We start from the raw sequence: 26,626 nt of genomic DNA on the forward strand, positions 1-26,626 counted from the left end.
TATTAGAAGTTTAAAACGGTATTCTGTCATAAGTAAGGGTCAGAAATGAAATTGAGACAATGTGGAAATGAAATAGGAGAGGCTGTGGTAAAGTGTATGTATGTTTAGAGGGTGGTGCTGCCATAGTGTGCTGTATAAAATTGTACTGTGTTCCTTATAGCAATAAGGTTATGCTTCTAAAATGTGAGCAGTATTGTATTCATAACTTTCTTTAAGCAATTCTGGTCAAAGTTAATGAACTTTATTTTTTTTATAGGTTTAAATGTAATACTGGATATATAGTTCTCTTTCTAAGGTGAGTTTTACTTTTATTTTTTGAAACATTACTATATTGAATTTATTATTTAAGTAGTTTGTCTAGAAAGCAAATTTTAGTTACTGAAGTTCTATCACTAATTTATTTGTGACCTGGGCATAGGGTTCTATCTGTTAGAATAATTGTCCTTAGGAGAATGATTGTTAGTTACTGCACACATAGCATTCAGTAATGTCATGCCCAGTACTTGGGTGCTGATAAACGTTTCTGGTACACTGAATATTCAGAATTGCTTAGATTTGCCTTAGAATCCTTGAGCATTGAATTGAGTGTTTTAGTTTCCTAGAGTGCTGTAAAAAAGTGCCACAAACTGGGTGGCTTAAAACAACAAAAATATTCTCTCACAGTTCTGGAGGCTAGCTTTCCAAAATTAGAGGCATCAGTAGGTCTGTGCTTCTTCAGAAGGCTCTGTGGAAAGGTCCTTTCCTTTATTGTCTCTTCCTAGATTCTGGTTGTGCCAGCATCCTTGGTGTTTGGGCTTATAGCTGCTGAATCACTCCAATTTCTGCCTTTGTTTTGGGTTTCTTTCCTTTGTCTCCTTTCCTTGTTTTTAAATCTCCTTCTTCTTATAAAGACACCAGTCACTGAATTTTCAGGTTTGCCCTAATCAAGTATAACTTCATTTTAAATGAATACATCTGCACAGATGCTATTTCCTAATAAGGTCTTTGCAGGTACTTAGGACTTCACCATACCTTTTTGGGGGAACACACTTCATCTCACAGTGGTTGGCACTTGACATGAGTTGTAGTAATGCTGTATTCTATGAGGTACAAAATATTTTGGAATTGGTAGAGAAATTAAAGTGGAAACTAGACTTCTTAAGCCAATTTAGGACTTTTTAATAGGTTTTGAGTGTGGAAGTGTGTGGGTATGGATTTTTAACATTTACAGACATAAATGCTGGTTATATTGGCATTTGTGGGATTCGACCTAACAAGAATTGTGGCCCTCTTAAGGTAGACATAATCGGGAAACAAAGTAAACTCTTTATCAGTGTGTTTTTCCATAACAATAACAATGCTGAATTTTTTATATTAGGAAATGAAACATCTAATTGGATAACTTTCTTTAAAGCTCACTAATACTCTTCATTATTTAAAAAAAATCAAGAGTACAGGGTCATTGAAATTCAGCTCCAACTTCAAAGATATGGAATGCAGTGAATTTAGGTCAGTGTGTGGCCCTGGGAAGTGCCTAGTACACATTAGCTGTCATTCTTAGTGAGTCTTTCTAAGAAAGTGAAGGAGGTTTGAGGTCATAAAAAGACAGAAAGTTCTTGCCTCTTGTATTTGGTTGGTTAATGTATTTACTGTTAGAGTCATTGGTTTGGTAATGGACATAAATGATTGAAAAATGTAGATTACAGTATTACGAATTTTTTAATGTGGGACAATAGAAAACATTAGACACATGTTTACTTTCTGAGTTTGAGATTTGAAGGTAATATTCTTTAAGTGGCTTGTATTATGTGATGTTTTTGAGTAAATATTAAAAATCCAGACTATGTTTAACTTTCTTCTTCATTCTCTTCTTCTATTTAAATAAAAATAGCTGTATTAATTCAACAACCATAAAGCCATGATGTGGCATACCATCCTTTTTGAGAGGTGAATATTATTGAATAAAAATGGCTGACAGAAGTGGCAAGATTGTTCCAGGACAATTATATATTGAAGTGGAATATGATTATGAATATGAAGCAAAGGACAGAAAAATTGTGATAAAACAAGGGGAACGATACATCTTGGTGAAAAAGACCAATGATGACTGGTGGCAAGTCAAACCAGATGAAAATTCCAAAGCATTTTATGTGCCAGCCCAATATGTTAAGGAAGTCACCCGCAAAGCTCTGATGCCGCCTGTTAAACAGGCAGTTGGACTGCCAAATAATTCTATGAAAATGATACAGAGTCTGCATCTTCAAAGATCAACAGAAAATGTGAACAAATTGCATGAGCTTTCAAGTTTCGGAAAGTCATCATCATCTGTTCATGGAACAAGTCTTATTCGTGATTCCAATCAGAATTTTGGACCTAATTATAATCCAAGTCAAACTGTCAACCTAAGCCTGGACCTGACCCACAATAATGGAAAGCTTAGCACTGACTCACATTCTCCTAAAGTTTCTGGCCAGAATAAGACATGCTTATTTGGTCACTTTCCCGGTCCAGAGTTCTTGGACATAGAGAAACCTGGCTTCTCCCAGGATCAGTCTTGTGATTCGGCAGGAGAAGGCTCAGAAAGGGTACATCAGGATTCTGAGTCTGGTGATGAACTTAGCAGCAGCTCCACCGAACAGATAAGGGTAAGATAAAAGTAGAGTGATGAAACACTTGTATCTTAATAAAAATATTAATTGCAGATTTTATTTTAAAGTTTTTTGGAAGAGTTAAGAATCATTTGTTTTGCTTTATGTTTTCAGACTACATGGGTTCTATCCTGAATTAAACAGATAGAGAATATGTGAAATAACTTGTAGAGTTCACTTTATGGTTTAGAATTACTTTTAAGTGTGGGAAACAATTTTTCCACTCTATTAATTATGCATGATGTAGAAAGGACTTAATTTACCCAGTGATATTTCTTTTATTAGAAAAAGTTTGTTTTCTAGCAGTACTCATTTTGACTTGTTTCCAGTAAGTCTCCAGGTAATAATGGATATATGGGGAAAGATGTCACTGGAATATGAACCACTAACTTGTGTTCTTTGAAACTTGTTTATTAACTTTGAGTATTAAGAAAGAATATAAAGCTCACAAACCTTTACCTCCATTCATGCACTTCTGTGTTTGAAGTGTTTTAAGTGTCCATGCTTACTTGCATTTCAGGGAAAAAATTGTGTGTGTGGTTTGGTTTTCTTAATTTTTCTTTATCTCATTTTGAGATTAGTTTATGACAGTTTATTGGTCAGGTGAAGTGAGTAATTTGAAAAGCACATGCATGAAATTGAAACTTAAATGTATTTGGCAAAAACTAATTTTAAGTGAACTTTTAAAATGATACATTTATGGTGTAAAGCTCTGTTGTAAAATTTAATCATCAAGTTAAGTCAGTGAATAGTTGTATGGCTGCTGTTAGGTGTGGTCTGATTATAATGGAACAGGTATGTTGTCTTTCTAGATTTTAATTTTTCTTGAACATTTCAAATGGAAATTGGAAAGAACATTCTCAAGAAAAACTTCAGATGTTTGAGATCAAGACAGTTATGTAAATTAGCATAGTCAGTTTATCATCATTCATCTTAGTAAATTTTCTTTAGTCTTTGTGTAATACTTTGACATAGAATAAGTAGTGTTACTTTGAGTTGTTTTTATACATAGCTCCTTTCTGAGGTAGTGAGATTTGGGAAAGATGTGCTTTTTCTCTTCCACCTCGCCGTCACCACTGTTTCACACTTCAAATTACATTTTTTATTTAGGTACACTGGCTGGCCTATGATTTCTTCATTATGGTCATTTAAATTCATGGCATGCAAGTTCATGGCTCTTAACCTCTCCTGGGACCTTGACACTGTTTGGAAATTCTATTAGATTTCTCTAGCCAGTCCTTTTTCTTACTCTTCATGGTAACTGTTCAAACCTTTTCCATTATCTCCAGTTCTCTGAGTCACCTGCTTTCCCTGCTTGCTTATCAGGTAACCTTTCCTTCTATTTCCCAGCAAAAATAAAAGCCATGAGATAGAACCTTCAGCTTTGGAGAGGATGTTAATAGCACTTAATGGCACTTAACAGCAGTTAATAGCACTGGGTTTCGATTTGAATCTGGAATTCATAAGGTTCACTTTATGGTTTTCATAATTCTGTCACTTAACCATCTGAGTGATAATTGGGGAAAATTACTTCTGTGTGTCTCAGTTTTCTCATCTTGAAGTGCAAATCGGGGTGGTTGAGGATTAAGTGGGTTACTGTATCTAATATGCTTAGAACTATACTTAGCATATAGGTACATTAGGTACCCCCTGGCTGGTTTGGCTCAGTGGATTGAGCGTCGGCCTGCGAGCTAAGTGTCGCTGGTTCGATCTTCCAGTCAGGGCACATCAGAGAAGGAAAACTCTGACTCCAAAAAACCTCCGCTGCCTTGCGGCATACCTCTTCAGGGAAAAGGCTAAGGGAGTAAACCCCGACAGAAAATCCGGAGCCGGAGTCCCTAAGGCGGTTCGACGTTGTAGTCAACACCGGCAACTCCTGCGGCGCACCTGAAGCCAAGCTGTATTGACTCCGTCTTTCCCTTGGACCCTTCAGCTGCGAAGAGAGGGGGGGTCTGCTGAATGGGCAACAGCAGATCCTCCATATCACCCTGCCCAGGCTCTGTAGCTTCAGCTTCACTGGAGAGGACACTCCAGCGTCATCGCAAGATGTCGATTCAACACGGGAGAAGACATATACTGTGTCACTCCCGAGTTGGACTGCACAGCCATTCTCGGCGGTGCAGATAGACTCTTAAGAAGCTACACCATCGTCTCTCGAGACAGACGGCTGCCGACGACGACATTAGGTACCTATTGCTGCTTAATAAACTACTCCCAAATTTAGTAGCTTAACACAGTAAACATTGATTATCTCACTGTTTCTGTGGGTCTGTAATTCAGAAGCAGCGTAGCTGGTTAGTTTTAAAGACTTAGGGTCTCATGAGTTTGCAGTCTTATGAAGGCAGTTGACTAGGGATGCTTTTAAGATGGCTCACTCACCTGGTGCTAGTTTGGCCTCTTCACATGTGCTTGAGTGTTGTGACTAGGTTTCCCCCAGAAGAAGCAATACATTAGAGAACAAGGTAGAAGCTGCATTGTCTTTTTTTTGGCCAAATCTTGGAGGTCACACATGGTCATATATTACTAATTGTACAGTTCAGCCCTATTCTCTGTGGGAGAAGACTACACTGGGTGTAAACATCAGGATATGAGGACTCTGAAGCCACCTTGGGTGCTGGCTATCACAGTAAGTAATCATTAGTTATGGCTGTTATCATTATTATTGTTGTCATTTCTATCATTATTACCACCATCTAATCAGTATTCCTGTATCAGCCATCCTCTTTACCCCCCCAGTTCAATGGAAGCGTTGTCCCACCTATCAGAGGGCAGCCTATTTGTATTTGCTTTTCTCTTTCTTCCACAAACCTTTTGCCAAAGATTACATAGCATTATTCTTATACGGCTGTAGATTCATTATTTACCAAGTTTTTTCCATCAGCATTTAAATTTGCTCATGTTTTTCTAATTTCGGTAAAGCTCTTCAGGGATACCTTCCCCTCTGAGTATTACTTATTACCCTTTCTCTTTACTGGCAGCTTATGGAAAGAGTTGTATAGGTTTGCTTCTCTGCATTTGCTTCTTTCCCACTCATTCCTTAACCTATTCTAGTATGTCTCTTGACTCCACCATGCCACCTAAATGGCTTGCAAAACTGTGATGTCACAATCAGGATATTGACCTTGGTACAGTGGAGATACTGAGCAGTTCCAACACCACAGGGGTCTTTTATGGTTCCCTCCCACCCCACCCCTCTTTAAACCCTACTCACCACTAATATACTCGCCATTTACAGATTTTTGTTATTTCAAGAATGTTATCTATAGCAATCATATGCTATATAATATTTTGGGATTGGCTTTTTCATTCAGCATAATTCTCTGAAGAGTGATCCAGGCAGTTGTGTGTATCAGTGTTCTTTTTGTTGGTGATTAATGAGTATTCTGTGGTATGGATATGCCATACTTTGTTTAACCATACACCCATTGAAGAACATCTGCATTTCCAGGTTTTGGCTATTGCAAACAAAGCTGCTGTATATAAACATTTCTGCATGGGGTTTAGTGTGAACATAACTTTTTATTCCTCTGGCATAAATGCCCACGAGTATAATTGCTGATGGTAGTTGCATGTTTATTTTTTCAAGAAACAGGCAAACTTTCTGAATAGTCTTTGGAAAGGAGTCATTATGTATGTCCCTTAACTTAAGAAGTAGGTGTTATATCCCACCTCACTGAGGGTGTAGTTTCTACATGAATTATTTGGATTATTTTGTATGGGAGATTTTTATCTTTTACTTCATTTATTTATTCAGTCATTAATTTATGTCTTTGAACTCATGGGTATTTTTTTATACCTTAGATTATAATTCAATATTACTATATTTTTCTGCTCAAGTATTTCCGCTTTGGCAGTTGAAAACTTGTATTGTCTGTTTTAGCGCTGCCCTACTTTCTGGCTGTACAAGATAATACATGCACGTCTTGTATATTTTCTGCCCCGGTCTAAAATCAACCATTTCTCCAAGGAGTCCTGTTTCCCTTAATGGGAGAATGGTATTAGAAACCAGGATCTGTGCTAGTGTGCTCATTGCTACTGCAGTGTCATTGATTCAAAGCCCTCTTGGGTGATAGAGCAGGGAAATATACATTGGTATCCTAACCTATGTATATACACATATGTATAAGTATTTCCACATGTGACCATCTACATCTGGTTAAACTGAATGAGTTCATATTGATGTCATCAACTCTAATCAATAACCACATAGATCATTGCTTATTTATAAGCTTTCACTCCAAAATTGAAAAATGTAGCTCCCACCATCCATAATTACTTGCATAATTGTGTTCAGTTTTAGTATACACATATAGGAGTATTAGGAATGTTAATTTGTGCAGTTGTGGAGTACAGCTTTGTCAGCTATAATATAGTATTTCATGTGCAGTTTTTTGTTGTTGTTTTTTGTTTATTTACAGACTCCACTCATTTTCAGAGTTTCTTTGATCAGCACCTTTTATCCCCTCCGATTTAATGAGGTTGTTTCATACATTTGTAATAAAATTAGGTTTTTTCCCCTCATATTCTGTATTCTTTTCTGGGATTCTCTACCCCACCTCAAATTTCTACATTAAAAAAAAAAAGCATACATCGAGGTTTGTTTTTGGGCTGTAAAGTTCAGGAATTTTGACAAATGCACAGTATTATTTGCACAATTACAGTATCATATAGAATAGTTTCATTGCCCTACACCCCTTTGCTTCACCTGTTCATCCTTTACTCACTGTGTAGTTTTGCCCTTTCCAGAATGTCTTTTAATTGGAATCATCTGTAGGTGTACTTTTTAAATTGACTCCTTTCACTTAGCAATATATGTTTAAGATGCATCCATGCCTTTTCATGTTTGATAACATTTCTTTTATTGCTCAGTAACCTGTTGTAGTGGTGCACCACAATTTGTTTATTTACTCATCTATTGAAGGACATCTTGGTTGCTTCCAGTTTTTGGCAATTATGAATAAAATTGCTATAAATATTTGCATACAGGCTTCTGTGTAGACATAAACTTCAGAACAGTTGGGTAAATACCTAAGCTCACTTGGATAATACCTTGGGTAAATACCTAAGATTTCTGAGTGCTATGGTAAGGCTATGTTCAACCTTGTAACAAACTGCTAGACTATTTTTCAAAGTGGCTGCACCATTTTCCGTTCCCATCAACAGTGAATGAGAGTTTCTTTTTCCACATCTTCACCAGCATTTGGTACTGTCAATTCCTTGGATTTTTAGCCATTCTAATAATATGTAGTATCTTGTTTTAATTTGAATTACTCAATGACAAATGATATTGAGCATCTTTTCATATGCTTATTTTGTGTTTTTGATGAGGTGTCTCGGTCTTTTGCTCATTTTTAAGTTGGGTCTTTTTATTGTTGGATTTTAAGAGGTCCTTGTATGTTTTAGATACATATCCTTTATTAGATATATATTTTATAAATACTTTATATCTGTGGGTTGTCTTTTCATTCTCTTAACAGTAACTTTCACAGAACTGAAATTTTTAATTTTAACTAAGTCCAAAACTTAATTATTTCTCTTATGGACCATGTTTTTACTATTATATCTAAAAACTCATTGCTAAACCCAAAGTCATCTAGATTTTCTTTGTTTTAGTTTTAGAATTTTTATAGTTTTGCATTTTACGTTTAGGTCTGTGATCTATTTTGATTTAATTTTTATGAAAGGGCTTTGTCTGAGGTTTCCTTTTTTTTTGCCTATATATGTCCAGTTGTTCCTCACCATTTGTTGAAAAGATTTTCCTTTCTCTATTGAATTGCCTTGTTCCTTTTTGTCAACAATCAATTGACTATTTGGGTATATTTCTTGGCTCTCAGCTCTCCATTCTGTTCCATTGATCCAGTGTGTCATTGTTTTGTAAATTCCAGGCTGTGTGGATTAATGTAGTTTTATAGGAAGTGTTGAAACTAGGTAGTATCGTCTTCCAACTTTGTTGTTCTTCAGTATTGTGTTGACTATTCTAAGTCTTTCTTCTTTCCATATAAATTTAAGATTCACTTCGTTGATATCTATAAAATAGTTTGTTGAGATTTAGATTAGAGTTGTGTTGAAACTAGAGATAAATGATGAAAAATTGACATCTTAACACTTGAATCTTTCAAACCATGGCCAAGGAATTTTTCTTCATTTATTTAGACTTACTTTTGATTTCTTTGATCATAGTTTTGTAGTTTTCTGTACCCTTTAGCTATCACCCCTAATATCCTTGCAATCTCTTCTCGGCTCCAAGCAACCATTAATCTACTTTTCTGTTTCAACAAATTTTCTGTTCTGGACTTCTCATTTTAGTGGAATTATATAATATGTGGTCTTTTGTAACCAGCTTCTTTCACTTAGCCTACTGTTTTCAAGGTTCATTCGTGTTATAGCATGTATCACTTCATTACTTTTTATGACAGAATAACCTGTTGTTTATTTAATCATCACTTGTTCGACATTTTGGTTGTTTCTACTTTTTTGCTAGTATGAATAATACTGCTGTAAACATGGTGTACAAGTTTTTGTGTGGATATATGATTTTTTCTCTTGAGTTGATACCTCTAGGAGTATAAATGCTGGCTCACAGGGTAACTCTGTTTAATTGTTGGGGAACTGCCTGACTATTTTCCTAAGTGGCAACACCATTTAATATTTCCACCAGCAATGTATGAGGGTTCCAATCTCTCCACTTTCTTGTCAGTTCTTGTTGGTTTCTAACTTATTTTTTTCAATTAGTATCTACTTCCTTTTATTTACTTTTTAAAGTGTATTTTATTGATTATGTTGTTACAGTAGTCCCAATTTCTTTTTCCCTTTGTGCCCCTCCACCCAGCACTCTCTTACCCTCCAGCAATCCCACCCCCCTTAGTTAGTGTCCATGGGTCGTGCATATAAGTTCTTTGACTTCACCCTTTCCTATGTTATTCTTAACTTCCCCTGTCTATTTTGTAGCAACCAATTATGCTTCTTAATCCCTGCACCATTTCCCCATTTCTCTCCCTTCCCCCTCCCAGCTGATAACCCTCCAAATGATCCCCAGGCCTATGATTCTGTTCCTGTTCTGGTTGTTTGCTTAGTTTGTTTTTGTTCTTTAGATTCAGTTGTTGATAGTTGTGAGTTTGTTGTCATTTTAATGTTCATAGTTTTAATCTTTTTCTTAACTAAGTCCCTCTAACATTTCATATAATAATGGCTTGGTGATGATGAACTCCTTTAGCTTTACCTTGTCTGGGAAGCACTTTATCTGCCTTTCCATTCTAAATGATAGCTTTGCTGGATAGAGAAATCTTGGTTGTAGGTCCTTGCTTTTCTCACATTGAATACTTCTTGCCAGTCCCTTCTTGCCTGCAGAATTTCTTTTGAGAAATCAGCTGATAGTCTTATAGCCACCCCTTTGTAGGTGACTCTCCACTTTTCTCTTGCAGCTTTTAAGATTCTTTATCTTTAACCTTTGGTATTTTAATTATGATGTGTCTTTGTGTGGTCCTCTTTGGGTCTAGCTTGTTTGGGACTCTCTGTGCTTCCTGGACTTCTATATCTATTTCCTTCACCAAATTTGGGAAGTTTTCCTTTATTATTTTTTTCACATAAGCTTTCAATTTCTTGCTCTTCCTCTTCTCTTTTTGGCACCCCTATGATTCAGGTGTTGGCATGCCTAAAGTTGTCCCAGAGGTTCCTAAGCCTCTACTCATTTTTTTCAATTCTTGCTTCCTCATTCTGCACTGGTTGACTTTTTTTCTTCCTTATGTTCTAAATCGTTGATTTGAACCTTGGTTTCCTCCCCTTCACCATAGGTTTTGTGTGGATTTTCCTTCATTTCATTTAGCATAGCCTTCACTTCTTCCCTTATGCATTTGCCGTACTTAAGCATATCTGTCAAGCCTGTGAGCGTCTTTATCACCAGATTTTCAACTCTACGTCTGTTAGATTGGCTATCTTCTTGTTGCTTAGTTCTCCCACTGGAACCTTAATTCGTTTCCCCTTTTGGGCCATACTTCTCTGTCTTCTCATCTTGACAGGCTCCTGTATGTGTTTGCCTCTGTGTCTTGGTAGAGCTGTTGCTCCTGTTACATTTTAAGGGGCAGAGCTTTAGGGATTTTTCAGTACAGGGCGACATCTTTCACCACGTTGTGGCGCTGTGTGTGGGTGAGAGGTCTGAGAGGGGACAATGCTGCTTTCTCAGTACTCGCCCCTTTTCCCGGCACTTCTCCCACTTCCAAATGGAACTGGCGCCTCTCTTGCTGTTGCACTGACTGTCGTTCCCACAGCGGGTGGGTCTGCAGATGTTCGAGGAATCTGGGGGCCCTTTAAACAAGAGGACTCTACTGAGAGACCAGCAGTTTCTTCCTCTGCCCCAACCCCCAGTGGTTTTCACAGTCAGAAGCAATGAGGCTTTATTTTTCCCCGGCGCTGGAACTGTGAGTTGCGCAGTCTCGTCTGGTGCTGGGAATGCTCCCCAGGTGTCCCTCCTCACCTATCCTTATGGTTGTTCTCGGTCATTTTGTTTACTGTTGCTCTTTAGTAAGTTTAGAAGCTGAAAAGTACTATTCCCTCTACTTTGTCCTTTTTCAAAAATATTTTTTCTATTCTGGCTCCTTTGTAATTCCACATGAGTTTTAGAATCAACTTGTTAATTTCTTCAAAGAAACCAGCTGGAATATTAATAGGGATGGTCTTAAGTTTGTGGATACTTCTGGGAAGTAATACCGTCATAACAGTATTAACATTTCTTTCAGTACAGGTCTGTTAGTGCTGAATTTCCTCAGTTTTATTTGTTCAAGAAACTTCATTTTGATTCATAATTTCTTTGGATATAGAGTTCTTGTTAGTGATTTTTTTTCTTTCAACACTAAATATTTTGCCCAAAGTGGGTAAAATATTTTCTGCTTGCATGTTTTGTTTGCATGGTTTCTGATGAGATAAATGCTGTTATTTTTATTCTTGTTCTCCAGTTAGTTAAGGTGTTTTTTTCCTCTGGCTTCTTTCAAAAATTTCTCTTCATTTTTTGATTTGTGCAATTGGTGTATGTTATGCCTTTATATAGGTTTTTGGTATTTACACTGAGTGTTCATTGGGGAATTTGCTATTAGTGTATCTTCAAGCTCATTGATTCTTTTCCCTGCCATGTTCAAGCTACTGATCATTACATCATAGGCATTTTCCATTTCTGTTATAGTGTTTTAATATGGTTCTCTTAGGTTTCTCATCTGTCTGCTTAAATTACTCAATTGTTCTTGAATGCCGTCTACTTTTTCCTTTAAAAGCCCTTAAGATACTAATATTTATTTAAAATTTTTTGTCTGATAATTCCAACATCTGTGCCATATTTGAGCTTGATTCTGATGCTTGCTTTATTTCTTTAGATGCTTTTTTTGTTTGTTCTCTTTTTTTCCCCCATGCCTTGTAATTGTTGAAAGATAATTATATTGAGTAATAGGAACAGAAATAAATAGGCGTCTAATGTGAGGTGTTAGGTTATTCAGGTTAGAAACTGGACTGTGTTTAACTTCTGTTGCTGTTGTAGGTATTAGCAGGTTTAATTTTCTTGAATATGTGTGATTTTGGTCTCTAAGAGTTCTTCATTAGTGTCTGGCTTCCCACTAAATATCCCTGCTACTTCTCTGGCTGGGAGGGGTTGAACTGCCTCCTTACCCTGGCTCACGTAACCTCCACTAACATCATTGGTTTGCAGATGGCCTCCTTCCCACTTGACAGTGGTGAAAGTTCTTACTCTTCACTGGACCTCCTTGGTGTGTGTGCATGCACAGTTTTGTTACTGTCCAGAAATGACTGCTCTTGTTCTTTCCTCTGCCTTATCTGACACCATCCTGGTGGGGGTTTGGGGGTGCCTTATTACAGTCTGACACATACGGAAACCTAAGTTCCCTGTTTACCATTGCTGATGGTTTGAGTGGAGTTGTTGGTTTTTCTGTGACTGTTGGTTGGAGTAGCATAGTAATACTAAAAATTTTCAGTCTTACTAGTCTTCCTCTTTTCTGGTCCTTTTGCTATCTAGACAGGGATTTGTTGGACTTTTCCTGTTCTATGCCTGTTGGTATTTCTAGGTTCCTGACTTCTATCTTCAAATCTGGGATATATGAAGCCAAAAGTAAATCCAGGGAACTCACCAGCATGCTGTTCATTGGGTTCTGAGGTCACTAGTCGGTATACTCTCTCTACCTTTCAAAGCTGTCTTGTGTTTATTTTATATATTTAATCCAGTGTTTTTATTTGTAGTTAGTGAGAGGAATAGAGAACTCTTTTTTTCTCAGAATTGGAAGTGCTTAGTAAGTTTTCTAATGTTAGTTTTTAAGTATTAATTTTTTGACCTCTTAACAGTCTTTGTTAGCTTTAACTTCTGTGGGATGTCCTCTCATAAGCTTCCATGGCACCTTGTACTGTTCCCTTGTTCTTATTAAATTTAAGACTGTTTTCTTCTCACTAGTCAGTCTGTAATCTCTAAGATCATGCTAGTTATCTTGTTTATCTCTATATGAAGTACCTAGTGTAGTACCTGGTATATAGTAGATATATATGCTAAATGCTTCTTGAATGATGACCAGTGTTTATTTAATCACAGATATGGGGAAGGTGGAAAGGTTGATTTATGTCCCATCAAAGATGCATGTTTCTGTATGAAAAACAGTAATCTAGAACAGCGGTCTCCAACCTTTTTGGCACCAGGGACCAGTTTTGTGGAAGATTTTTTCCATGGAAAGGAGGCAGAGCTCAGGCGTCACTTGTCCACCACTCACCTCCTGCTGTGTGACCAGGTTCCTAACAGGCCAGGGACCAGTACTGGTCTGCTGTGGCCTGGGGGCTGGGGGGACCTAATCTAGAAGTGCTAAGCCCCTTGATACAGCATAGGCTTTAATGAAGAATGTTAATAGAGAGATGGAGTTGGGGGTAAAAAGTTGTAATGCAATACAGAGATTCCAAAATTTGAGTAAAAAAATTATAACATTCAATTTGCAATCCCCCCCCCCCCCCCCCCCCCCCCGCCCAATAAAATGAACATTGTACTCAACATTCTCCTTAGGGCACCTAGTGTTAGGTCATACTAATGGTTGATGTGAAGATGAAACTGAAAATTAGTATGTTAGTTCAGAGCTCTAAACCTTAAAACAGCCTTGAAAAACCAAACCATACACTCCTGATGCCCTGTTTTTCCCTCATGAGCTTATTAAAATTCCTTTAATATATTTGTCTTACTAGTCTTGAGAGTCATGTTTCTTGTTTTCTGTAGTTAGCAAGTGTGGTCTAAAACTGACAAGTGGAAATGGTGGACATTTGTCAGTGAGGCTGACATGATGCTAGAAGCAAAGGTGATGACTGATGACCTGAAATTTAGAAAGGAAGCTACAAGAGTGATAAAGCTTAGAATCATGCTATTTTTTAAATACAGTGTGAATATTTATGATGACCATGAATCTAGAAATGTTCTATATTAGCTTTTTATGTTAGCAGATATACTAATAGAAAGAGTTTCTTTATTGACAGTGATAAACTAATGCATTTCTGGCATTTGAAGCCTAATCTTAAATTAATCTCAAGAATTTTATATATGGAACAATTGGTCAACCGACATTTTGAGGTTGTTATCATAGTATACCGGGTTCTCAGAACCAACTTTGTAATTTGTTATAGATCTAAGCTTTGTTACTAATTGAAAAGCACTTATATATTTGATTTTAGCCTTTATTCCCAAATTGTGTGGACTGTTAATTGTATTTAAAAATACAAAGTTTAACACTACATGCATACATACATTTATGTATTTACAAATTAGGAATCATATTGTATGTACAATTTCTATCGGGGCTATTTTAAAAACTATTAGTTATACAAATAGAATAGTATACAAAGAAGAATACTTGAGGGATGTAATTTTTAAGGTTAATTGGATTTTCAGGTTATTTCCAGATTAGATATAAAAGGTGTCAGAGTTTGTTAGAACTTTTCTAAATCTATTTCCACTTAAATGGTGTTGAATCTAAAAGCATATAAATTAATTCTGTATAGCAACAGCTAATAATATCCCCTTTCCTCCCAATTCGTGTTCACTGTTGATAGATTGTTACCCTTCCCCTGCTGCACTGCTGGAACCAGTGGAGTTTTTCCTTAGCTTTCTTAGTTTTCTGTAATGCTGCCTTGTCACCTACTCTGAATCATCACAAACTTCCCATTTAATTCCTTTATTGCCTAGAGCAGTTCTGAAGTTAGGAATCTTAGTATATTGGGGATTCAGTCTTGCTTCAGTACTGATGTTTTCTGCTATATAATGGCTTGATAAATTTTGGTGAATTTGTCTGAAAACCTAATCCTTAGTATTTATTATATAGATAGTAAATATATATATATTACATATTAAATATGTGCTATTTACTATATAGTAAAATATGGGTGATGTTCCCATCTTACTTAGAAAGCAGTTGGAATTGTCTCTTGAGCACTGGTATTATTGTGTATTTACTTTTCAGAAAAATTTAGGACAATGTGGTGCCTGGACTAGAGAGGAGAGATGTGGTTTTTGAGATCTGAGATCTGCTAATACTTAGTTGTATGACTGTGGGCCAGTCACTTAAACTCTGAGCCTCAGTTCTCTCACCTCTAAAAATGAAACTGAGAATTGTTTTTAGATCTAAATGACATCCTGTGTGTGAAATTACTCACGTATGTGGCACAAAAGGAGGCTCCTAACTCTATTAGTTCTATTCATGCCTAGTAATATAGACACAGACAATCTTAAGAGATTAGAATGACCCAATTACAAGTATGTGTAAGAATCTCACTGTTTTTTTAAGATTCCGCAGTTACTGACTGCTTCACGCTTTTATTGTCACCATTATATCCAGAGGAAAGGCCTGAGGTTCATCTTTAAAATCCTTTGTATAGGTGTCTCAACCTGGCTTAATTAAGTCTTATGCTCATCTCTGGGTCAATTACTCGGGTAGGCAGGTTGAGCATTCTGATTTGTCAGAACTGCATTTTGTGGCAGTCCCTTCACAGAGAAGGTGTGCATGGCAGTATGCATGGTTGGCAGTCACATCAGGATCACATCATTGGAGGGCAGATAACGAATAAAAGGAATGGTTAGCGGTGCTACTACCTGATAAGGGGAATGCTAGGCAGTCAGAAACAATAAGGAGTCATTTAGCAGTTATTTGCTATACATTAAGACATATCTATCTTTGGAATATGGAATGAGTGTTTCAGAATTTTTGGATACTGTGTAAGGTCTTTAGCATATAAATTTCTTCACATCTGTAGCTAGATTCTGATAGACATAAATGCATGGATATTTCAGTCTGTAATTTCAAAAAGTTTTACATGTTATGTTTAAAAACTAAAGTCATGGGGCCCTTTGACTTGGCATATTGGAAATTTCAATCTCTGCTCCTCATTCTCTCGACATTTATTTATATATATACACACATACATATTTGTTGTATGTTTGTAGTAGAGTAGCAATAGTAGACATGGTTGAAATGATGACAGAATCTTAATAGAGTTATTAAAAAATGTGTACATTATAAATGTTCTATATTTTCACCCTGCTTTTTGTCCTAGGAAAGAATTTGAAAATCTACGTAACATATCAACAAAAACAACAGATGTGGAAACACTTTTTTATTTTTATTGAGAAAAGTGTCATCTGTATGCATAGAATATCTTTAGCAATTGCTTCAGTAAATTCCAGACAGATGGTTTAAACTCAGAATAATATCACAATTATTTTGAAACGTGGTATATTAATACTTGCGCCCTGGAAAATCATGAGTATAACTTGGTACATAAAAGAAAGGTGCAAAGAATAGGCTTCTAAACCAGAGAAATTTGTGTCTCAGCCTTTCTACAAAATACTTGACTTACAAAGTCCTCTTTTTGTAACCTATGGTTGAGTACTACTTAATTGTCTTTTTCTGTCTCGTAGCAGAATGGAATTGAGTCACTTAAAAGTGATTGGAGAATAGGTGAGTGACAACTTGGTTTTTAACGCGTTAAAGAAAATAAAAGAGAGGATTCATCAGAATTACCAATATTATAGTAAGAGAGAGGAGGGTGAAAGGAACTAACCATGGCTGAGCATCTTTAATGTGTCAAGCATTTCAGTAGATACTTACATATGTGGTTGCCTCACAACTGCTTTGTAAGGTAGGTAGAGATAACTTCCTTTTTACATTGAAGAAGCAATTTCATATTCTCGGTTTACAAAGTAGGGAGAAATTTGCATTTAAAAAAATACTTAATAGTTATGTAAAATTTTTGACATTCTCATTTGATTAAGTTGAATTGAACTACTACTCACTTATCATGGAACACCAGTTTTACTTGAAAGAATGACTGACAAACTGGTTATTCATACTAGGCCGTCTGTTAGACCTTTTGTCTAAAATGAACAAAATAAGCCCATCACTTTGAGGCAAACAATTTTTTTGTTGTTGTTGTTGCAAATGATAAAATTCAAGCTTTCAGGTGAAAATTAGAATTTTGAAAACTTTTTATCTGCTACCATGAGTTTATAGCTGCTCAATCCAAGACGACTTTGACGAAAGCAGTGGTGATATTTAAGTTTGTTTTGTTTTTGTTTTTTTATATTGTATAATGAAATATTTCAGCATTTGGAAGGTAAGATAAGCATAATTCTGTGAATTAATGTTTTTCATATGACCAGAGCATGATGGATATAAGCGTTATTCAAAGACAAGATAGACCAATGAATTTAATGTGACAAAGTAGAAAGAGTTAATTGATGTGATTTTAGGTTCTACATTGCAACTGATATTTAAGAAACTATCACTTGAGTTTTGATAGAATGCACAGAAGAATGTCCACAATTATCTGAAAAGCCTTCTCTTTTTTTGTCTGCATAAGGCCATTTTTTCTTTATGTACTTCAAGCAAAACAACAAATTGTAACAGATTTAATGTAAAGCAGATATGAAAATCCAGAAGAAATTAGAATGTACTATTAATGTAAAACAATGCCATTTTTCTTAGTAATGTGTTTGGGGGAGACTACCTTCTTTCCCCCAAAATGAGACAGTGTCTTATATTAATTTTTGCTCCTGAAGATGCATGCGCTAGGTCTTATTTTCAGAGGATGTCTTATTTTTCCATGAACAAGAATTCACATTTATTGTTGAACAAAAAATCAACATTTTTTAATATACGGTAGTCATGTCATCACAAACATCAGCATAACCAGCCAAACTGAATTCCATCAAGAATTTGGGGGAAGCTGTAGCAATGACTGCCGCTAGGTCTTATTTTCAGGGGAGGCTTTATATTTCTAAGCTTGAAAAAAATTGCACTAGGTCTTATTTTCAAGGGAGGTCTTATTTTCAAGGGAGGTCTTATTTTTGAGGAAACAGGGTATCTTTTTGAGTAAATACATATTTATGTGAATATGTAATATGTGTATTATTTTTTAAAAGTAAATTTCACAAATTTTAACATTTCTTTTTTTAACTTTTAATACTAAATATTAGTAGATAACTTACATGAACAGAAGCTCTTTGGTATCTCCAGTGGTTTTTAAGAGTGTAAAAGCGGATCTGTGACCAAAAAGTTTGAAAAGTTGCTGGTTTGGTAAAAGGTTCTACATTTGGCAAAGTGAAAGTGGCATTTAATTGATGGCCTTGCAACATTCTTTTCCTTATATTTACATACAAGGCATATATGTTAGGGGTTGATGATAATAAATTTTTGATGAAAATGTTTTAAAATTTGGCCAGATATTTTTTGGCTGAAGTATTTTTGAGGAGAGGCAACTGGTAGATGAGTTCTTTATTAAAATCTGTATCAGTTAATTTGGAAAACATATAGTCAGTGGTCTTAATACATAGAATTAAATTTAATTTTTTCCTTGTAAATACGTATGCAGTATTCTAAACTAGTAATGTTAAATATTGGACATTTCATGCCTTAGAAGAATTTATACTCAAAGGACATGTATGAATGACCCACGGACATGGACAACAGTGTGTGAATTGACTGAGGGGGCGGGTGGGTAGAGAAGGGCAAAGGGGGAAAATTTGAGACAACTATAATAGAATAACAATAAAAAATGATTAAAAGTTACTATACATAAAGTCACATTTCCACAAGAAAGGCACAGCGTGAAAATGCTCGCTTTCAAAATTTGAAAGCCTTGAATTTGCAGAACTAGAAGTGACAAGAAGTGAAAGACATGTCCATAGTAAGGATGGAAAAGGGGAAGGAAAGATTTCCTGTATTCAGACTGCTTTAGATATTTTTGTGCTGAAGTTAGAAAATTGTAAGCTTACCGAGAAAAATAAAGGCTGCCTACTATATTGATTCTTCCTTAAGCATAATACGCAGTGTGAGATACCTTAATTAGTGATAGAACAATTTTTCAATACTTTGATATAAGATGAATTAACACAATTTCTCTCATTTGTTTAGCTTGTTTAGCTAAAATTTGAAACAATTTTTGGGCAAGGGGATAATTAATGGAATAAATATTTCTTAATGCAATGAAACTTCAATCAGTTTTCCTGGGGCACCTAAATTTGTGCCTAATTGATATTTCTTTAGTAAAGCAGGGATACCCAGTATCTATTTTTCATTCACCACTTATGAAAGGCTTTCTCTGTGCTAGATAAAATACAAAGACTTACCTAGTTTCTGTCTTCAAAGAGCTTATAGTTTGGTGTATTTCAGTTCAGTCTCGAGTATTAGTGAAAGTAACATATGAAAGATTATTGAACCTTTTAAAAAAGAATCAGTTTTGTATTTGTCATTATTAATACTATTAGTTGTCTTTATAATAGTAGATTTATTAGTTTGTAGTATCTCTGGGACATAGTCAATGTTATCTTTGGAGAAAAACAAACAATTACATTATCGGGTATCATTGTCTGATTTGCCTAAAATGAAGATGTTGGAAAATTCTAGGTAATAGTTTTGTTTAGGTAATTGCTGATTAATTTTTTTTAAATGTAAATGTTCACTTTTTAAAAATCTGATGAAAGAAAATATAAACAAAAAGAAAATCTTTTCCCCCTACTTTCTAAGTTGGAAATGCTTGTTTCCCCTACTCTAAACTCTTTAATTAGAGTATTTATTATTTCTGACATTAATTTAAAATCCTATAGATGTAGACTTGTTTTTATTTTAGTGACTCTACCCTCTGAATTTTACTTACCATTCTTGGCTTCTTAGCACCTAGAGCATGTATCTGGTTTTCTTTATCTTTCTATCTAATATCTTCACAGACAAAGACTATAGGAAATGTTAAAATCTCCTAAGTACCCAAGCACATAGTCTAGCTGAAAGGGTCACAGTGGGGAGTTGTTCTTTCTCCCCTTCTCTGAGAAACTAATTAAATGGGAGGGTGTCCAGTCCCTTTGGGAGAGCACACAGAGGTGGTGTGCTCTAGACAGAAATGTATTTAAAGCTTAATTTTAAAAGAAACTGGTGGGTGTGTCTTGGCAGTTATAATATCCGAGTAATTTTAAAAATTACTTTAGGATACTGAAGAACCATGAAAATTAATGTTGAGAGTTTTCTTTTTCTGCCTGAAACTACCTAGTTGCCATACTTAGTAGGCACTCAGAAAGTTGGATGACTATGTAAGATCAAGTAATCTGTCTCCTAGTGAAACACATTTTTACAGTGTTGATCATCTTGCTATTATTTTGCATAGAAAAATCAGTTGGAGAGTTAGAAACATTTTGAACTTGGATTTTGGGTGGTGTCATGGATGTGATTACCATACTTTCTGAACCAAAAATCAGAACGTTTGTTCTGATGATTGTGAGAAGTGAGAAGGTACTTTTGGGCACAGTGGGAGACAACATTTGAAATCTGAACTGAGCTTAATAGTTGCCATTCTCACAGAGAGGATCATGTTACTTAATTATTTAAAACATTTAATAATTACTTACGCTGTGCCAGGCATGTTTTAGGAAGCCAAAAGATACTTTCAAATCTTTTAATAAAAGTAGGCAAACGGAAATTAAAGTTGATAACTTAACACTTAATATTTCTTGTTAGTGTTTTTCTGTTTGTAGCTTCAGGGAGAAAGAATGTGCCAGTTCTTATTTGAAAATATTTTACACTGTGGTAATAAAAATATTTATTAAACCTAGCTTTAAGGAATGATTACTATCACATCTACTTTGTAGATACAACATAGGTAGTGAGTAATAGCCTGAACTTTGAAATTAAATAGACATAGTTGTGAGTTTTGGTTTAGCAACTTCCTTATGAGGAGAAATAATTAACTCCTGGGTGTTGAGAAGATTAAGAAGATGAGTAAGTCAGGTGCCTCAAACAGTGTATATGCTTAAAAAATATTCCATGTATTATTTTTGTTATTGCCAAAGGACATTTTTATTGTAAAAAAGACAATTTGAAGCTTGGAGAATTTCTATTTTAGACTCGTAAAAGAGCTTTTCAAACATCTAAAGAGGCAAGCAAAAAATTTTAAATGTACAGTTAACATTTGGATTAGAATGAATTTGTTCGGGTTGTGCTTCATGTAATTTGTGTACTGTATTTTTCCTCTTGTAAGATATTTGGGGGTCCATGACATTTATTTTTGTTTCTTAGCTTGTATGGATAATGTTTTTGCTTTAGGCAAGTTTTATTTTTTTAATTAAATGTATTGGGGTAACATTGTATAAGTTTTGGTTGTACAACTTTATAATACAACATCTGTATACTACATTGTATGCTCACTACTCAAAGTCTAGTTTTCTTTTGTCACTATAAAATTTCACCCCTTTTACCATGTTCATCCTCCCCTCACCCCTCTACTACTCTGGTAACAACTATACTATCGTCTGTGTCTACGAGTTTATTTGTTGCTTTTGTTTTATATCCCACATGTGAGTGAAATCATGGTTCTTGTCCTTTTTTGTGTGATTTATTTCAGTTAGCATGATACTCTTTTTTTTTTTTAAGTATATTTTATTATGTTGTTACAGTAGTTCCAATTTTTTTCCCCTTTGCTCCCCTCTGCCCAGTACCCCTCTTCCCTCCAGCAGTCCCATCCCCCTTAGTTCATGTCCATGGGTCATGCATGTAAGTTCTTTGGATTCACCCTTTCCTATATTATTAACTTCCCCCTGTCTATTTTGTTCCTACCAATTATGCTTCTTAATCCCTGCACCATTTCCCCATTTCTCCTCCTCGCCTCTCCCAGCTGTTAACCCTCCAAATGATTCCCATACCTCTTATTCTGTTCCTATTCTGGTTTGCTTAGTTGGATTTTGTTTTTATCTTTTAGATTCAGTTGTTGATAGTTGTGAGTTTGTTGTCATTTTAGTGTTCATAAGTTTTGATCTTTTTCTTAAGTCAGTCCTTTTGACATTTCATATGATAATGGCTTGGTGATAATGAGCTCCTTTAGCTTTACCTTGTCTGGGAAGCACTTCATCTGCCCTTCCATTCTAAATGATAGCTTTGCTGGATAGAGTAATCCTGGTTGCAGGTTACCTTTCATCACATTGAATACTTCTTGCCAGTCCCTTCCTGCCTGCAAAGTGTCCTCTGAGAAATCAACTGATAGTCCTATAGGCACCTCCCTGTAGGCAACTCTCTGCCTCTCTCTTGCTGCCCCCAGGACTCTCTCCTTATCTTCCACCCTTGGCATCTCAATCATGATGCGTCCTGATGTGGTCCCCTCTGGGTCCAGCTCGCCCGGGACCCTCTATGGTTCCCGGACCTGTATGTCCATCTCCTTCGCAAGATTTGGGAAGTTTTCTTCATTTTTTTTCAATTCTTGCTTCCTTATTCCGCACTGGTTGACTGTTTTTTTCTTCCTTATGTTCCAAATCACTGATTTGAATCCTGGTTTCCTTCCCTTTACCATTGGTTTTGTGTGGGTTTTCCTTTGTTTCACTTAGCATAGCCTTCACTTCTTCTTTTATGTGTTTGCTGTACTCAAGCGTATCTGTCAAGCCTGTGAGCATCTTTATCACCAGTGTTTTGAATTCTGCATCTGTTAGGTTGTCTATCCCCTCATCTGTTAGGTTGCTATCTCCTCGTCGCTTAGTTCTCCCACTGGAACCTTGATCTGTTCCCCCTTTTGGGCCCTTCTTCTCTGTCTCCTCATTCTGACAGGCTCTTATGTTTGTTTGCCTCCATGTCCCAGGTAGAGCTGTTGCTCCTGTTACGTTGTAAGGGATGGAGCCTTAGGGATTCGTCAGTACAGGGCGACCTGTTTCACCACGTTGTGGTGCTGTATGTGGGGGAGGGGTCCGAGAGGGAACAGTACTGCCTGCCCAGCACTCACTCCTTTTCCAGGCGCCTCTCCCACGTCCACACCAGACTGACGTCCCTCCAGCTGCTGCCCTGGCCCTCGTTCCTAGAGTGGGTGGGTCTGCAGATGTTCTAGGACCGTGAGGGCCCTTTAAACAAGCAGACTCTGCTGAGAGACTGGCAGTTTCTGCCTCCACTCCAACCCCCACTGGTCTGCACAGTCAGAAGCAATGAAGCTTGATTTTCCCCAGCGCTGGGACCATGAGCACTGTGGTGAGGAGCTGGGAACATTCCCCAGGTGTCCCTCCTGACTTTTTAGAATGTGTAATTGTACTTTCTGCTGGTCTGCCGCTGCCGCCACCACATGGTGTCCTTTCTGCCCCAGCTCCGCCCCTCCTGCCTGTCTGGATGAGTATTTCTTCTTTATCTTTGTTTGCTGGACTTACATGCAGTTTGATTTTCTGTAACTTCTGGTTGTTTCTAGTTTTGAGATAATTGTATTCCTTCTTAGTTGTGCAGGGAAACGCAGCGTGTTTGTCTATGTCTCCATATTGGCCGGAAACTAGCGTGATACTCTTCATGGCCATCCATGTTGCAAATGGCAATACTTCATCTTTTTATGGCTGAGTAGTATTCTGTTGTATAAATGTAACATATCTTCTTTGTCCACTCATTGGTCAGAGGACACTTAGATTGTTTCCATGTCTTGGCTATTGTGAATAATGCTGCAGTGAACACAGTGGTACATTTATCTTTATGAATAAGTGTTTTCAAAATTTTCAGGTAGATCCTCAAAAGAGGGGTTGCTGGGTCGTATGCTAATTCTGTTCAGGTAATGAGCATGATAAGGAAGTGAATAGGATAATATAAGATATGAGGTCAGAGGAAAAATATGTTGGGAAGAATAAGTTAAACAGTTATTAAAGCCAGAGATTTTGCATTTAATTCTTGTGTCTGTTTTATTTGGGCTAGACACTAATAAAGTTGTATTTTTTTAAGTAAAATTTTTTTTTTTAAAGGAAACCACTAAAGTTCTTTGAGATAACCGTTTCTATAGTTAATCAAAAGAAATGTTTTGTCTTTTAAATAGGTATTAAAATTTACAGGTCATTTAAGAAAATCAGAAACTTACTGTTAACAAGAAAGTGACATTTTTATATAGCTGAACATTCTGTTTTCTGTTCATCTTCTCTAAGGTCGAAGGAATCTCAATTTTGTAACTATTTAAAGTACTTATTTTGGAAGAATGCACTATAATACATATTCATCTAACTCTTGTGTGCTTACCTTTAATAAAATCCAGCTTAAAATGGGGAGAGAATTTTCACAGGAATTGACAAACTTTTTCTATAAAGAACCAGATAGAAATATTTTAGGTGAGCTGTATGGTATCTATCACATGTTTATATTTAGGTGAGCTATATGATATCTATCGTAAGTTTTCAACAATATGCAAACAAAGGAATATGGCTATGTTTCAGTAAAAATTTTATTTACAAAAGCAGGCCACAGGCTTGATTTGGACCAGAGTTACTTATCCCTGTAACTATAAAGAAATACAGGGAAGTGCTGTACTATTTTTTTTCACTTTTCATTTTTTTACTTCATTGTAATAAGTGTAAAATACATTAAAATGCTCAGATACAAAATAGTGCAGGCATTGCTGTACAGATAACTCATGGAGCTTCTGAAATAGAACTGTTGCTGTCAACATAAGAAACAACCAAACCTGTAAGAATTTTTATGAGTTTATTTGATCCAAACTGATGACAATTGCAGGGAAGCAAAACCACAGTGGTTTGAGAAAATGCTCTGGAAAATGGCAGTTTTGTCCCTTAATTTATACATTACAATTTAAAAGAGAAGATATAAGTGGGTTAAATGAAAATCCATTAGTGATTAGGGAGGGTGGAGAAGGCAAAGCAGGAATGGGGGGCATTTCTTGGATTGTATAAAAAATAAAGTGATGGACACATACTTCTTTTACATAAATGGGCCCAATATAGTTAAGAGTCAACAATGTACACAATAAATAACAATGGGGGGATTTGTGGTCTCACTCTGGTATGGAACCTCTGCTTTGAAGGGTCTGGAAAAGGGAAATTTGACATTCCAAAGATATGTTATCATAGATGCAAAAAGACAATTAAGACAAAGATTGACTTTTGTCAGGGAAGAGTAGCCTAGGGCGTGACTGCTGCCATGACCTGCTTTTAGTTAGAAAGCTTGTAATTTCAGACCATCCTATGTGGTTCCTTTAGGTCTCTGAATTTGCAAGGCCATCACACAGGCCTCCTCTGAGCTTGTTAGTCTTAGTTTGTGGCCCCTTTTTGTGTCCGTTGCCATTATCTGATTTCTCAAAAAGTTTATCAGCTGGTATAAGGCAGTTCATATTTTTATATTAAAGGAAGCTCAGGAGTTTCATTATGATGATATGGAAGTGCAACACGTTTGAAAGTTAAAAATGCTAAGTAAGGTTTCACAGCCTCTATCTATTGTTAAAACTTCATTCAAGAGATTAACAGATTTTTATACTTGAGTAGTAGATTTCTGGAGGGTTTTTTTTCTTTTTAATCCTATTCTCTGTTTTCCAATTTTTAAAAAAAGATTAGTATTTTTTGTCTTCTGTATATTTTATAATTTGAAGAAGAAAAAATTAACATTTTGTGCAACTCAGTGCATCACTTTTCTAGTGAGTAAAGTGTGGTTTTAAGTTTTATTAATTATCTGCTAAATATCTTCCTTAGGTATGTCAGATTTTCCTTCACTTGATTTATCATGCCTGTTATTGAAAAGCATTATTAAGCACTCATGTTATGTGGATAATATTGCTAACTTATACATAGGGGTTGAACTTTTTGTTTTTATAAAGAACCAACTATTTCGTATATCAGTTAAAGTAACATCAACATTTTAGTTAGTATAATTTAAATATTATGGAAAAATCTGTTTATCAGTTACATAACTTAATAGCTAGATTTTCTTCAGGCATAATCTAGTGGGAAAGAATGTATTCTTTAAAATTTTTCAGCTACAGATTTAAAGATTTAAATGGGAATTAATAAATCTCAATGTTCCTCTGGTAACTAAATGTAATTAGGAAAATGGTATGGATACTCTTACAGTAGTTACTTGCTCTGATAGATCATTATTGTTATGTAATAGCACATTCACTAAAACAGAATATTAAGACCAAAAACTGTGGTAACTGAACTTGTTTCTTCCTATGGGTAGCACTTGTTTTAAAAGGAACCATGGCACTTTTCATTATGTCTCATTCTGAAGAGCAACAGAATCCCAAAAGGACACACTAGTTAAGAAGTCAGTAAAACTTAACCGAATTTAGATCTCTGTCACAGATATTTGTCTGTTTTATATGTAGAGATTCTGGAATCTGGAAGCCTGAATGAAAACCTTTTTATTTCTCCTGTGAATGTTCAGATACCCAATGAAAAAGAACAAGCGTATAAATAACTGACTTGGAACCAAAGGGAGCCGACATATCTCAAGTGAGCTTTAGAACAGGGTAGACTAATTCTGAGTCTAGTGGATGGTCAGGAGTTAATATGATTTACGGGAAATGTATCATCATATTTAAGAATCTTTTCAAAAATTCTGAACTGAGAGCTAGTTTTGATGAGTAAGAGAATTTGCAAGGGCCTTAACAGGAGACTAAGAATGTTGGAAAACAAGCTACAGTTTTACTTGGGAGTATTTATTAGATGATTTTGTCTCCTGGACTTTGAAATATAAGTAGATGCTTTTTATTTT

General features: G+C 35.9%; 1 protein-coding gene across 3 annotated transcripts in view; it reads left to right on the forward strand.

The window, feature by feature from the left end:
- The first annotated feature begins 251 nt into the window (after positions 1-251).
- ARHGAP12 (Rho GTPase activating protein 12) overlaps positions 252-26,626 on the forward strand; it is an 84,995-nt gene continuing 58,620 nt past the window's right edge. For all 3 annotated transcript variants that reach the window (XM_090266648.1, XM_090266646.1, XM_090266647.1), the window contains exons 1-2: positions 252-295; positions 1,871-2,624. In XM_090266648.1, the coding sequence (XP_090122774.1) occupies positions 1,947-2,624 (678 nt within the window). In that variant the 5' untranslated portion in view covers positions 252-295; positions 1,871-1,946. The remainder of the gene's footprint in view (positions 296-1,870; positions 2,625-26,626) is intronic.

The sequence above is a fragment of the Furipterus horrens genome, unplaced genomic scaffold (assembly GCF_987537825.1).
Source record: "Furipterus horrens unplaced genomic scaffold, mFurHor1.1.pri manual_scaffold_2, whole genome shotgun sequence".
Taxonomy (NCBI): domain Eukaryota; kingdom Metazoa; phylum Chordata; class Mammalia; order Chiroptera; family Furipteridae; genus Furipterus; species Furipterus horrens.